At 45.2% G+C, this 15,614-nt stretch overlaps 1 protein-coding gene across 6 annotated transcripts in view; it reads right to left on the reverse strand.

Moving 5' to 3' along the window:
* MED6 (mediator complex subunit 6) overlaps nucleotides 1-13,478 on the reverse strand; it is a 32,907-nt gene extending 19,429 nt beyond the window's left edge. The window contains exons 1-3 of one of the 6 annotated variants that reach the window (XM_074955571.1): nucleotides 13,304-13,478; nucleotides 1,363-1,522; nucleotides 79-170 (exon numbers count right to left, since the gene is read on the reverse strand). In XM_074955571.1, the coding sequence (XP_074811672.1) occupies nucleotides 79-170; nucleotides 1,363-1,522; nucleotides 13,304-13,463 (412 nt within the window). In that variant the 5' untranslated portion in view covers nucleotides 13,464-13,478. Of the gene's footprint in view, nucleotides 1-78; nucleotides 209-1,362; nucleotides 1,523-3,869; nucleotides 4,158-4,217; nucleotides 4,303-4,326; nucleotides 5,907-6,657; nucleotides 7,239-7,690; nucleotides 7,908-13,303 lie in introns of those variants that run through there. The other 5 variants (XM_074955574.1, XM_074955576.1, XM_074955572.1 and 2 more) reach the window with 5 other exon arrangements.
* Between the last annotated feature and the right edge of the window lie 2,136 nt (nucleotides 13,479-15,614).

The following is a 15,614-nucleotide window of genomic DNA, read 5'->3' on the forward strand; positions in this document are numbered from 1 at the left end:
ATACAGACTAACACGGCTGTTACTCTGAAACCAATCACCAACATTGTCATTAAAGGGAAAAGCTGTGTGAGCCCTTACCTTGTGTAGGAGACTGTCTTTGCTGCTTTCGAATTATGAAGAGGATGGGCTCTTGAGCATGAAGGAGGATATATTCCACTCCAATCATTTGGCTAAAAGACAAGTGACCAGAATAAGTAACGCCATTCATCTGAAAGTTAAAGATATAGGATGTGAAAGCCCAAAAAACAACAATCACAGGGCCCGAAGGTCACCCCTTGATGGGTCACAAGCTCTTGCATTAGGATTTTCCAAGATAAATAGCAAAACCTAGCCTTGTGCTCACAGTGCATTAAAAAATCCTGGAGTCAACCTCTTGGCAAATAGGTAGGTTACTGGCAGAAGAAGAAACAAATGGAAGAAAAATGGAACTTATAGTTACAGATGTTGTTTACATATGGAAGTGACAGACTAACAGCACTGACCAGAATGTATTCAGATGATGTGAAGGCTCCTCCCCTCCAATACCAGATGCACACAACTTTACCAATGAACATTTAGTGTGATCTACATTGTCCCACACTAGCCTATTTCTAGGTCCCCAAATAGTTCTGTCAATGCACCTCACTTCTGCCTGCAGTTCCACGTGCCCCTCTCCTGCCAGGGCCCCACATCAAAGAAAGCCAGTTGCATGCTGTGATGTTGATAAATGGCCACTGGTAATTAGAACGGCCTACCCATTCATTTCCCCTCGGGCCCAAATTAAAAGTCATACTTCTCATCCTGAATCTTCCCATGGTGGGGTATCTGTTTTAATAATCACACCTAATTCAATGTGGCAGGAATGTAGACTCTTATTCACAATTCTGTGGCAAAGCTCTAAGTGTCCAACTACAGTAGATCCCATTCAAGAGACATGAAATTAATCCTCTTCATCTGATTACAAAATTAGGCTGAGTCATAGTCCCCAAACATTGTCACTGTTTTTATCCTGGTCGGTAGCTTCTCTGCACACACACACAAAAAATTAGCTTTCTAGCTAATTGGCTTTTTTGACATTTCTGTAAACCTGCAATCTCAGGTGTACCCAAAATCCTATCTATAATGCTTCACAGGTGGCACCACAGGAACTAGGAGAATATAAATTGCTTCTGGCATCTGAAAGAGGATAGGACCCGGCTGCAAGTGGCTGCGTAAATCAACCTCAAAAGAAGAACAGAGACAGGGAACAACAGAAGCAGGATCACAACTTTCCCTGCACTCTTCAATTCAGCTGTTGGTGACACCCTTTAGTGGACAAGTTGAAAATCACCAACCCAGAAAGCAATTTTTCAGGTTAACTCAGCGTTCCTTACAGTAACTTACTGCAAGTGGTCCAAGGTCAGCCGTTGCATTTTGACTACTTCGTTGTTACATGTTCGGTCATAGAATGGGTTACTTCGCTCTGAGAAATAGTCTAACACACTTCCATTGTTTAATATAGGAATCCAGGAACTGTCAACCCAGGAAATTCCCAGGAGGTTATCTGGGAAGAAAAAATTAAAATTAGCACCAAAACAGTCAGTACGGTTATGGATTCCTACCAATTAAGGACCTACTAATTAGAACATGTCAAAAAAAAAAAAAGTTTTCATGAAAATTGTTTTTTCCCTAAAATTCAAAATTTTGACCACAAAAATCAATTTTTTTTAATTTATTTCTTCCGTTGGCTATTATATGAAGATATGGAAGATACACAGACACCTTTATTTCTTAGGAATGCCAGTAGGGAAAAAATTATTAGCACTCGCACTTATGGTCATACTGTACATGGTTTAGATTAAGAACAGCAGCATTTGCCAAGTGGAATGGGCAAACTAAGCATGATCTTCACTATGAAAGTGAAAAAAAGCCTAATAAGTAAGCGGCAGCCAGCATTAAATGCCAGACCAAACAAAGTTGTGGAGATAGTAGTAGTAGATGCCGTAGTCAAGTGATAAATGTGCTAACATTTACTAGACTCTCCTCCCATGGCTGTATGAAATTTAAAGGGTCTAGAAATTCAATAATTTTAAGCCACAGTGGTGGTAATCTCCACTCCTGGGAGAGTAGGAAACACAATGATAAGGCATCAATTTTTACACTGAAAAAAGAAAGATCGCATGGATGGAAAAATGACTGAAAACTGCATGCAGGATTGAAACCTATGAATGTAATGGGACTACTGCATTATTTGCAAACCCAAAGCTCTTACTACAGTCATTCCCTTGTAGATGTTTTACTTCAGCTAAAGTTTTGAATGTACAAGGAATGAAAGATTCAAATCCAAAATGTCATTGAATATATTATGAATCTTTTATGAAGTGAAACTAGGAGCTCAGCAAACCATGGTTAACACAACATAAATGAATAATTCATTTTTGCATTGTCAATCTCAGAGCTACTAGTCTAGTTCTTACATAAAATGGAAAAATGAGGTTTTCATGTTATTTCACATATACTACTCTCTCCCCTCATCATAAACATAGGAGATCCTCCAGTACTAAAGGTATTTTATTATTTATATTGCAGTAGCACCCACAATATGCTAGATACTTTCCAAATATATATGCCAAGGCCTTTATCTCAATGAAAATAAGGTACCCAAACCTCTCAGTATTCATATTCTTGGCATGACACCTGCTCATTTAGGTTTTCAGGAAGCATGAAAAAAATCTCATTTGTGCCAGAATGACGACTGTATTTCTGCAGAAGTTTCTCCCAGGTAGGACTGGAACTTCAGAGTAAATATGCCATAAAGCTGAATGTAAAGTTCCAACTCCAGGACCAGACTATTACTGGCCATTACTTCTGAGTCGTCCATTTATTATTGCTTTTATAACATGCAAGAGGCCATCCTCTAGGAAAAAGCAACCCTGATACCATATATCAATTGTTCCTCTTCAGAAGGGAACATCTTCATTTTTGTGTGTGTAAAAAAAATGTACGACAATTCCCAGTCTTTTCAAAAAAAGGCATCTTATTCAATGCATTTAAATAGAGTTTGAGGAATATCCTCATCTCAGCCAACAAATGGCTGTACCATTCCTCTCAATCTACCTTTGAAGTTTAATGTGAGACAGAGACTCAAAACTAAGGGACACAGAAGTCCATGGCGGTACAGTAAGATAAAAAAGAGAGATCCTCATCTCACTTCCAAAACCCTCCCCTCCACCACTTTCTCTGTCACCATCACCAGTCTTCCTAGTGACCCAGCCCTGTAACCTGAAGTTTGTCTTCAACTCCACCCTCCTTCTAGACTTAATCTAAATTTTACCACTTCTTCCTCCATACATTATCAAGATCCATCCTTTTCTCCCTATCCACAGCATTAATATTCTCATCCAGGCCCCCCTCTCTCTCAATTACTGCATCCTCCTCTCTGGCTTTCCTGATATTCATGTTGCCTCATCCAGATCCATTCAAACTACTGTTAAGATCATCTGTCCAGCCCATCATTTGGCCTTGTCACCCTAGTCAGTCATTCCACTGGCTCCCATTTTTCCATGACTTCAAACACAAACTTCTAATCTTGACTCTCAAGGTCCTTTCACAACCTAGCTTCTCCTTTTTATCCGTTATGCTATTTTACCTGTTGTGTCATGACCTCACCACACTGTCAACAAATGCCAGCCTCAATCGCCAGCATCTCTGCACTTTCTTCCACACTGACCCATATCCCAGGAACACCCACTCTGAACCAATTTATTAAGCCTCTACTGACTCCTCCAAATTCCTTCCCTACACCCACCTCTACCACACTCTTAAAAACTCTTGTTCATCAGTATCCCAAGAAACTTGAGTGCTAACAATTATTAACATTTCTAGTCTAAGTAACCATAGACTCTTATTACCCTCACTGGCCATCTGTGTGCTTTTCTCCACATGGTGCATCCTGTTTTTAATTACTCTGCATGCTCTTTAGGCAGGCACTGTCTTGTAGTCTATGTTTGCACAGCACTCACTACAATGGGCCCCTGCACTTTATTGAACTTTCTGCACTAATATAATACAAGTAATATACTGAAGTGAGATAAGTTTCGCAAACGTTAATCACGCTCCCTTTCTTGTTTTAATAGAATCATAGAAATGTAGGGCTGGAAAGCACCTCAATCTATTCTATATAGGTTTTTATACCACATTTATCACTGCAGTATCTGAGCGCCTTGCAAGAGTGTATTAAGCAATATGACTGTGATTACACATCTGTCAGTTGTTTGTTCTCTCATCCTCTCTCCACAGGGAGAAGCATTTGCAATGAAGTGTCTTGTTTTCGTAGGTTGTTTTTAAAAATAAATAAATGCCACTTGCATGTGGAGCAGAAAGAGGTGAGATTTATGATAGTCCTCAGTTTCTGGGGGAGTTCATTCCACAGTCCTGGACCACATCCAGAGAAGGTTCTCTCTCCTGCACAGATGAGTTTTACTCTTATTGTAGACAGGTCCATCAAGCCAGGGGAGCGAAACTGTTGACCACAGTATCTGTCCTGGAGTTTTAGACGGTTTTTAGGTACGCTGGCCCCAGGCAATGGAGTGCTTTGAAAATAAGGACTGAGGACCTTGAACTTGATTCAAAATTCTATGGGAAGTTAGTGTAGAGAGCCAGAGGACAGGTGTGATGTGCTCGTGATAGCTGAAGAGATGTGCTGCAGCATTTTGTACTAGTTGGAGTTTCCTAAATATTAAAGGCTTCATGCCCAGGTATACTGCATTGCTGCAGCTCAGCCAAGAAGTGACAAAGACATGACAAAGGCCAGGTCTTTATCTGCATGGATGGGACAGAGTCTCCTAGCCAGCCAGAAATGGTAAAAAGCATTACTCATGGCTGTTGCTATGTAAGAAGTAAGCATCAGCGAGGAATCCAAGAGTACTCCTAGACTACAGACTGAAGTGACTAATTGTCAATGTGACCCCTCAACCAAAGGGAGACGGAACCATGGCTGCAAATTCTTCAAAATACTTTCTTCTGTCCACCAGCATGACCTCTGTTTTGCTCAAGTTGAGCTTCAGCCAGCTGTTCTTCATTCATGGGCTGATCTCATCCAAGTACCGTGACAGCTTGCTAGTAGCGGTGCAGTCAAGAGTCCCTCCTTCCATGCTGAGGCATCCTAAACCATCCTGACAGATATTTGTCCAACCTGTTATCAGAAACCTTGAATGATAGGGATTCCACCACCTCTCTAGGTAACTGTTCCAATGCTTAACTATCCTTATAGTTAGAAACTTTTCCCTACTATCCAACCTAAATCTCCCTTGCTGCAGACTAAGCCAATTATTTCTTGCACTACTCTTGGACGACAAGGAGAACAACTGATCACCATCCTCTTTATAACATACTTTTATATATTTGAAGAAGGTTCTCATGTCCCCCTCAGTCTTCGCTTCGCTAGACTCAACAGGCCCAATTCTTTCAATCTTTCCTCAGAGGTCATGGCTCTCTAAACCTCTTACCATTTTTGTTGCTCTCCTCTGGACTCTTTCCAAATTGTTCATATCTTTCTTAAAGTGCGTTGCACAAAACTAGGCACAGTACTCCAGCTGAAGCCTCAATAGCGTCAAGCAGAGTGGAATAATTACCTCCTGTGTCTATATATGATACTTCTGTTAACACATCCCACAATCACATTGCCTTTTTTTCACAACAGCACTCTGTTGACTCATATTCAATTTGTGATCCCTATCATTCCCAGATCCTTTTCTGCAGTACTGCTGCCTAGCCAATTATTCCCTATTCATGATTCAACACTTGTGATTTAAATTTGATGAGTCTATATACAGAGATGAGTACTTTAAAGTTGAAGATAATGCAAGCAGAGGTGTCAGCTCAGAATGTTTGGAAAACTTTAATGACAGGCAACAAGTCCTATACTGAGTATTTTTCACTGCTCCAGAACTGTGTCAGGAAATGGAAAGAAGCCAAAAAGAATGGTATATCGATCTAACACACAGGTTTGAAATACTGAGTTTCCCTCCATCCTTCATCCGCTGAACTAAATCTGACAGGCATTATAGCACCCATCAATATATAAACAGTGAAAGGGAAAATCGGATCTGCATGAAGATATTCTACAGCATAATTCAGAATAGATTCTGCTCCTCTCTCTTCACAGATTCAGGGAAGCTCTACTTCTGGGTGGGGGTTCCAGCTCTCACTGCTCCTCCACTATCCTGTTCCCCCTTCTTTTTTCTCTCAACTTTTGTTGTAGCTAGGATGGGACAGCTTCAACAAATAGGGAGACATTCTAAATACAAGCAGTCTTTAGCTTAATCTAATATCATTCATTGGTTCTTTCCAAAGGCAAGCCTTCTCAAATAATACAATGCTTTTCTACCAAAGTAATAGGGCACTTCAGAAATACAACAGCTTAATCACATCAAGTACCAAGCAGCTTGCCATGTGAGTCATTTAGCAGTCCTGTCTGCTTTTTTCCACTGCATTTTCAATTAGAGTACATTTGCCTCATGGGTAAACCCATAATTTCTTGTTTCCCACTGTTGCAGGGTGACATGCCTTGCTTGTCCGCTTGGCTGCCAGTCTCCACATCACAGAGAGTTGGCTAAAATTCAGCAATTAGTGGAGTGATTTCTGCATTTAATTAGGGCACAATCCTGCAGTCCCTATATAGGCAAGATTCCCACTGACCTCAGTAGAAGTCTTGTTTGCACAGGGACCACAAAACCAGGCCTATAGCTTGTAAGTCACTCGGGGATCCTCTGCATTAAAAAGTCAGTATATAATCAAAGGTTAGTATTACAGACTGCAGAAAGGCAGTATTCCAAGAAGGTATGACTATATGTAAAGTAACCACATGCTAAGAGCATCAAGATGTAACATGCAGAGAAAGGGAGAAAAGGAGCTTCTGGACTGTTACATCTCTATGTAGTTATTTATTTTGTGGAGAGGGGGATTCAGTGTCTTCTGAGATTTAAAGAACTTTGAGATGACAAAGATACAGAGATAATACAGGTCTCTCATTGCCACCGGTCACAGGCTTGCAGCTTGTTTCCCTGGACGACAAGCCAGTACCAAGGCACATAACAACATGCCGCGCGGCAACCATCACTGCGGACGTGCAGAAGTAACAGTCAGGAGAGAGCAGCGGGGCTCTGCCTGCGAGCTCTGTAACGGCAGGAAGGGTGACAGGCGGCGTTTCAGGAGCTAGCAGCACAGACATGCCACGGAGACCCTCTGCTGCGGAGTCTCTTGTCCGGCAGGCCGGCGAGGGGGCCGGGCGTGCTCACAGCACAGCGCCCGTCTCCCGCCACCTGCTCCCCCAGCCAGCCCCAGCAGGGCGGAGAGGAGCCGCCAAGGCCAAGGGGATTAACCCTTAACCCGCCAGCTCCAGCCACCCCAGACGGGTCGGTGCATGGGGCTGGTAACGGGGTCGGCCCCCCGGGGGCGGTTTTTAAGGGGAGGGGCTGTTTAAGCCCAGCGGCTGCCCTGTGGTTTGTACTTTATAGATGAGCCCTGGGTCTGGATGTGCCGAATCGCCCGGGACATCAGGGGCCGTCTCTAAAGTGCACGCCCGCATCGTCGGCGAAGAGCCCCCAGCCGCCATGGCCTCAGCGGCCGGGCAGGGAGCCTGCAGCGTTATAACCCCCGTCCCCGCGCACACGGCCCGCCGGCACGTTCACGTCGCTTTCCAGTCCCATCAACAGAGAGCGGGAGCCGGTACCTCGGATATCCACCGCCGCCATGATCCCCAGCACGGCGCACTTCCGCCCAGCGCGGCGTTTGCCCTCGCGCAGGAAACCATAGAGAGAAGGACTAGAGCGGCAACGGCCACAGGCCCGGGGGAGGGAAGGTGGAGGACTCCGGGGGGGCCTCAGCCCGAGTCGAAGCTAGAGGGTGCTGAGGCATCTGGGCCCTGCTGCTGGGCGCTACAGGGTCATTTTTCCTTCCCAGCAGCCCCAGGCTTCCTGCAGGGGGGCGGGTCCACCAAGCCAGGGGGTAGTTGGCATCACATGGAGCAATTCCCCTGGTTAATATGGCCTGGGCCATGGGGACGCAGGACCCCGGGGCAGTGGAGGAGGCTCTGAGTGTTGGCACCCCTGAGCATTCATGAATCAGGATCCAAAAAAAAAAAAAAAAAAAAAAAAATCCCAGATTGGCTCACACATCACAAGGTTTTCTAAAATTAACAAAAGGAGGTTCTTACTGTTTGCCTGCTGCTGCTGCTGCTGGTGGTCTTGTCTGTAGTCCTCAGGGGTCACGTTCGCAAGCTCACCACCACCAACATGCAGGGTAGAAACATCCTTTTTCCAAAAAACAAAGCTGGGATTCTCACATAACAGCGTGATTCCCAGAGCTGCGGCTTTAAGAAAAACACTATGCATCACAACACTTGGGATAAAATGGCGAGAACTGGCAACACTGTAATGGCCAGTGCAGGCTGGTATCTGTCGCCTTTGTGGGCCACATTTCCATGCTAAAGATGAAGGTGGCTACAGATACATTGTAAGTTCCTTTGGGCCATAAACAGGGTAGCCACCTGTACTTCAAGAAGATAAAATATGACAGCATGAAAAAGGAAAGACAAAGCTAGTTCTCAAGGGAGAGCTGTTGCTGCCTAGCCAGTTAGTCCCCATTCGGTATGTGTGGAAGTGATTGTTCATTCCTAATTGCAGTACTTTGCATTTGTCCTTATTGAATTTCATCTTACTGATTTGAAGACCAATTTTGCAATTTATGAAGATGATTTTGAATTCTAATCCTGTCCTCCAGATGCTTGCAACCCCTCTCAGCATGAAGTTGTCAGCAAATTTTATAAGTGTATACTCCATCATCCAGGTCATTCATGAAAATATTGAATAATAGTGGACCCAGGACAAACCCCTGTGGGTCCTCCCAGTTTGACAGCGAACCATAAACAAACTAGGGAAATAAAACCTACATGGAACTACGATACAGTGGCTGCATAACTGGTGTAAAAACCATTCCCAGAGAGTAGTTATCACTTATCAGTGGTTCACAGTCAAGCTGGAAGGCCATAATGAGTGGAGTCCCCCAGGGATCAGTTCTGGGTCTGGTTCTGGTTCTATTCAACATCTTCATCACTTATTTAGATAATGACATAGAGAGTACACTTAAAAATTGTGGATGATACCATGCTGGGAGGGGTTGCAAGTGTTTTGGAGGATAGGATTAAAATTCAAAAGGATCTGGACAAACTGGAGAAATGGTCTGAAGTAAATAGGATGAAATTCAATAAGGACAAATGCAAAGTACTCCACTTAGGAAGGAACAATCAGTTACACACATAAAAAAATGGGAAATGACTGCCTAGGGAGGAGTACTGTGGAAACAGGTCTGGAGATCATCGTGGATCACAAGCTAAATATGAGTCAACAATGTAACACTGTTGCAAAAAAAAACAAACATCATTCTGGGATGTATTAGCAGGAGTGATGTAAACAAGATGTGAGAAGTAATTCTTCCGCTTTACTCCGCACTGATTAGGCCTCAAATAGAGTATTGTGTCCGGTTCTGGGTGCCACATTTCAGGAAAAATGTGGACTAATTGGAGAAAGTCCAGAGAAGAGCAACAAAAATGATTCAAAGGTCTAGAAAACATGACCTATGAGAGAAGATTGAAAAAATTGGGTTTGTTTAGTCTGGAGAAGAGAAGACTGAGAGGGGACATGATAACAGTTTTCAAGTACATAAAAGGTTGTTACAAGGAGGACAGAAAAAAATTGTTCTCCTAAACCTCTGAGGATAGGACAAGAAGCAATGGGCTTAAATTGCAGCAAGGGCGATTTAGGTTGGACATTAGGAAAAACTTCTTGTCAGGGTAGTTAAGCAGTGTATCAAATTGCCTATGGAGGTTGTGGAATCTCCATAATTGAAGATTTTTAAGAGGAGGTTAGACAAAGACCTGTCAGGGATGGTCTAGATATTACTTAGTCCTGCCATTAGTGCAGGGGACTGGACTAGATGACTTCTCGAGGTCCCTTCCAGTCCTTCAATTCTAAGACTGATAACTGCTCTTTGAGTACAGTCTTTCAACCAGATGTGCACCTATATTATAGTAATTTAATCTAGATCATATTTCTATAGACAACCAGGCCATAGACAGTCAGGCCTAATGGTTGAAATGAGAGTTCAACCTACAGGTTAGAGCTGGGTCCAGGGTGGTTAGAGTCCAGGAATGAGCTGAGGGTCAGTACCACAAGGACAGAAGCTGAATGTCAGAGACGTAGGGTAAACCAGAGTCATAAGCCAGAGGTGGAGCCGAGGATCAAACCCAGAAGTCAGAAGCCTGTGCGGGTGGCAGGTGGAGCAGGAGAAGGTTCAAGAACAAGGCAGGAGGAAGACAGGAACCAGGCAGAACCAAGGACTGGAAGTAGGCTAGAGCAAGGGCTGAAAGCAAGAGCTGGGCAAGCACAGCTGTGGGTGTGGTTCACATTCAGCAGTCATTGATCTCCTGTGGATGCCAGGACTGTAAGCAGGGCTGCTAAACAAACAGCCAATGAGGTGCTGAGGCTTCTCGGTCAATTCCAAGGCAGTGCAGTGGGGCTCTTTATAGAGATGTTATTCAAGAAGTAGGCCAGCAGCTGATCCTAGCTGGTCTGGCCCTGACAGCACCCCTCTCCTTTCGGGGTTGCTCTTCAGGAGCACTTGGGCTGGGTTTCTTGGGGTAGGCCCAATGGAAGGCAAGCAGGAGGTTCTCTAGACATGAGCGTGTTTCACACGTTCCCATGGCCGCTCCTCCAGGCCATAGCCATCCCAGTCAATCAGATATTGGAGTCTTCCCTGGACTCGGCAGAAGTCTTCCCTCAACTTCTGCTGGCTCATGTATTCCTCTTGGTCCTGCATGGTTATTGGCAGGGAAGGAGTAGAGCAGTGTGGGAAGGGATTTTCAACAAAAGATTTTGAGAGAGATGTGGAACACAGGGTGGCTCTTAAGGGATTCTGGCAGCTGCAATCAAAATATTACTGAGTTATGTCGTTCTGTGATTGCTGGCTGTATTTCAAGGAATCCCTGTTGAGGTTACAGGGACAAACCATCCCGATGAGTCGAAAGAATAGTAAATATGGCAGGCGACCAGCTTGGCTTAATGGTGAAATCCTAGCAGATCTTAAACATAAAAAAGAAGCTCACAAGAAGTGGAAGGTTGGACATATGACCAGGGAAGAGTATAAAAATATTGCTCGGGCATGTAGGAATGAAATCAGGAGGGCCAAATCGCACCTGGAGCTGCAGCTAGCAAGAGATGTCGAGAGTAACAAGAAGGGTTTCTTCAGGTATGTTGGCAACAAGAAGAAAGCCAAGGAAAGTGTGGGCCCCTTACTGAATGAGGGAGGCAACCTAGTGACAGAGGATGTGGAAAAAGCTAATGTGCTCAATGCTTTTTTTGCCTCTGTCTTCACTAACAAGGACAGCTCCCAGACTGCTGCGCTGGGAATCGCAACATGGGGAGTAGATGGCCAGCCCTCTGTGGAGAAAGAGGTGGTTAGGGACTATTTAGAAAAGCTGGATGTGCACAAGTCCATGGGGCCGGATGAGTTGCATCCGAGAGTGCTAAAGGAATTGGCGGATGTGATTGCAGAGCCATTGGCCATTATCTTTGAAAACTCGTGGCGAACGGGGGAAGTCCCAGATGACTGGAAAAAGGCTAATGTAGTGCCAATCTTTAAAAAAGGGAAGAAGGAGGATCCTGGGAACTACAGGCCAGTCAGCCTCACCTCAGTCCCCGGAAAAATCATGGAGCAGGTCCTCAAGGAATCAATCCTGAAGCACTTACACGAGAGTAAAGTGATCAGGAACAGTCAGCATGGATTCACCAAGGGAAGGTCATGCCTGACTAATCTAATCGCCTTCTATGATGAGATTACTGATTCTGTGGATGAAGGGAAAGCAGTGGATGTATTGTTTCTTGACTTTAGCAAAGCTTTTGACACGGTCTCCCACAGTATTCTTGTCAGCAAGTTAAAGAAGTATGGGCTGGATGAATGTACTATAAGGTGGGTAGAAAGTTGGCTAGATTGTCGGGCTCAACGGGTAGTGATCAATGGCTCCATGTCTAGTTGGCAGCCGGTGTCAAGTGGAGTGCCCCAGGGGTCGGTCCTGGGGCCGGTTTTGTTCAATATCTTCATAAATGATCTGGAGGATGGTGTGGATTGCACTCTCAGCAAATTTGCGGATGATACTAAACTGGGAGGAGTGGTAGATACGTTGGAGGGCAGAGATAGGATACAGAGGGACCTAGACAAATTGGAGGATTGGGCCAAAAGAAACCTGATGAGGTTCAATAAGGATAAGTGCAGAGTCCTGCACTTAGAACGGAAGAACCCAATGCACAGCTACAGACTAGGGACCGAATGGCTAGGCAGCAGTTCTGCTACTAGATCGCACGCCCTGGTTCTCATGGGTGACTTTAATTTTCCTGATATTTGCTGGGAGAGCAATAAAGCGGTGCATAGACAATCCAGGAAGTTTTTGGAAAGCGTAGGGGACAATTTCCTGGTGCAAGTGCTAGACGAGCCAACTAGGGGGGGAGCTTTTCTTGACCTGCTGCTCACAAACAGGGAAGAATTAGTGGGGGAAGCAAAAGTGGATGGGAATCTGGGAGGCAGTGACCATGAGATGGTCGAGTTCAGGATCCTGACACAGGGAAGAAAGGTAAGCAGCAGGATACGGACCCTGGACTTCAGGAAAGCAGACTAGCCACTGGTCTCAGTGGAGCCAGATTCCTGTCCTATGGCAGGAAGCAGTAACCTTTTGTAACTGTGACCCCATATCAGGTGACTGGGACCAGGGAAATAAAAAGCAGTCTTTTACCATGTGTGTAACCTGCTTATGTGTGTAACCCTTCTGCCCATCAGAGTTGGCAGCAACAAGGGCCGGGTTCAGTATCTAGGGGTTCCATTCCAATAACACAATGCAAAACCAGCTCGAGCCCCCACCCAGTGACCTGGGACAAATATATAGCACCCCCGTAGGGTGCCTCTAAGAGGCAATACTTCCCCTCTCGCAAGCACAGAGTCTGAGTGTAGCAACAGCCTTTTAATAACAGAGAGAAGCAATGTGGCATTATGTTGGGGAAACACCACCAACAGGATTCATAACACAACCCATGAGCCAAAACCCACCCCAAGCAAATTGAGCCGTGTCCTTTCCCTTTGGTTTACAGCAACCCAAAAGTCACCCAAAGTCCCAAAAGTCCAACAACCCAAAAGTCTCTGTCCCTGGTCAGTGCAGCCCCAGAGTTCGAAAGTTTATCTGCAGAGTTTTACCTCCCAACCTGGGTGGAAATGGGGTGGGGGGGGTTAAGGGGCACCTTACGTGGTCTGAAGCTGACTGCCCAACCTCTCCGTGGCGCTCCGCTCTGCCCCACGAATTGTTCTGCTCTGCCAGCCGCTCCGCCAGTCGTCCCGTGAGCCACTCCTGCCGTCCTGTAAACTGCTCTGCTCCGCTCCGCCAGCCGCTCCGCTCTGCCAGCCATCCCACGAACCACTCCGCAATATATCTTCAGGCCCCCCCACTACTTAACATAACGCTCAGTGATTTCAGCTCTTAGTAATTTTAGCTCTTTAGCGATTTCAGCTTGTAGTAGGGGAGCCTCAGGGCTGGTACACCATGGGCCCAAAGTGAATTCAGCTCAGCAGCCTGTAACTAGACTGCTAATGGAACCAAAATTAGCTCTGATATTTCACAGTGGAGAGAGGAGGAAGTGCAATTAGCATGTAAGGCCCTCACCGGGGGGGCCCATACCACCAGGTATTAATCCTAATCCTAATCCCAATCCCACACCCCTGGGTGGGTGTGCCTATGCAAATGAGATCAGCCCCCGAAGTTCTTTTCCATAACCCACCACGACTCGCCACCAGAGCTCATCCTGACTCTGCTTATATGTGTATTGCACACTTATTGCAGTTGCCACATTACCCAGGCAGCCCACTGATTGGAGGGCTTCCTCTCCACTGTCCTTTCATGTTATTCTTTACCAGTGCTTGTTGCCTGGTAACCCTAAATCCCCTTCTTTCCCTCCCGCTAATTTTACATGATTTTTTCCCCTACTAAAAGCCAACATTCATATTCTCAGTGATGTCTTTCTTGTCCGTCTGTGACTCCCTAGCACCACCTCTTGAAGGTTGTCAAGTGACCAAAATGTTGATCAGAGCCTGTTTTTTGGTCACTCAGCAAGATTAGAATCACTTGTAATGACCTTTTCTGTTTAAATGAACAACCATTTGCACAGCTGGATAAGCAGAGACTTCACCCTCCTACCCCTTTCATTATGAGCCCCGGGCAAGGCCAATCATTCTCTCCCTTGTGCCAACACGGAAGGCACCTGTATGAAGCTCTCTGTGGGGTCGGGAATCCATGGCTTGGGAGGGGTTGGTGAGGGCAGAGTGCTCAGCATCCCTACGTCACAGAGGGAATCTGGCGGCAAGTCGCCCTTCCCACCACTGTGTTCCCTGTGAGTCCCCTTCATTCCCATGCTCCCCAATCCTCTGAAATTGTCCAGCACCCTCATACTCCTCCTGATCTCCCAGTCCTCCACCTCCTATGCTCCTCAATGTAGCATTAACCCTTATGCTTCTTCAGCCCCAACTGCTTCCTTACATTTGCAAACCTATCACGTCCCCCAGCCTTGCCTGTTCCCCACAGCCCTGCATGTCCCACTCTGATTCCTCCTGCTCCCCACACCCTTCTCCTGTCCCATTTTACTCTCCTGCCACCACATATTCCCTTTCCTGCTCCACCACACACACACACCCTCGAAGTGAAGTCCCTTTCATTAAAACAGCAACTGTTCACATCCTAACATCCACATTGGTACTTCAGAACAAATACAATGTATGTATTCAGTTCTCCAGCAGTGTAATGTTAAAGAGGCTGATTATGCTTGTAAAGTATAATATTATGTTGACAGTAAAATAGAATGTTAAAGAGTCCACTTGCATGGAAGTTGGATTGGCTCATAAACCACTACCAAATCTGAGGACAGAGTTAAGGTTGTTTGGATCCTGATCATTCGGATGTTTTCTGTTTAATAGTCTATGTGCTTGGTAGTAAGGTTGGTGTCAGAAATGTTCCTATAACATTAGTTAGTGATTTCCAAATGTTTAGGGTGGAGATCTCAGGAGTGTCAAAGGTGACTCTAAAACACCTTAATGCCCTCCTCAGACCTTGGGCCAGTCAGAGATGAACAAACAACGAGCACAAGTTAGAGCAGCATGTCCTAACCTATACCAATGGCTCCTGAGAGACCAGTCCAGTGGTTGGAAGTTGGCAAAAAGCATCATGCTCCAGCCTTCACTCTTCATCCAGAACATACCCACCCCATAATGGCCCTGCACGGTCTGCAAGGAAGCGGTGTGATCAGGAGGAGCCAGTATAAAGCCCATCACACCAGCTCCACACCATTTCGGGATTCATTTGGGGCTGGTGAGGGTCTCTATATGCTGCTCCGCAGGGCAAAGACACCTTAGAAGGGGTTGGGGTTCTCATCCTAATGTTCAGGTTTTTAAAATGTGTTTTAGTACTATTGATGCTATATCAGTTATTGAATTCCATCAACAATCTCAGTTGTAACTTAATTCTTTTTTTGTTATTTAATAGATATTGATAATGTTTCCAGAATAGAGTT

Source organism: Natator depressus, chromosome 6, assembly GCF_965152275.1.
Source record: "Natator depressus isolate rNatDep1 chromosome 6, rNatDep2.hap1, whole genome shotgun sequence".
Taxonomy (NCBI): domain Eukaryota; kingdom Metazoa; phylum Chordata; order Testudines; family Cheloniidae; genus Natator; species Natator depressus.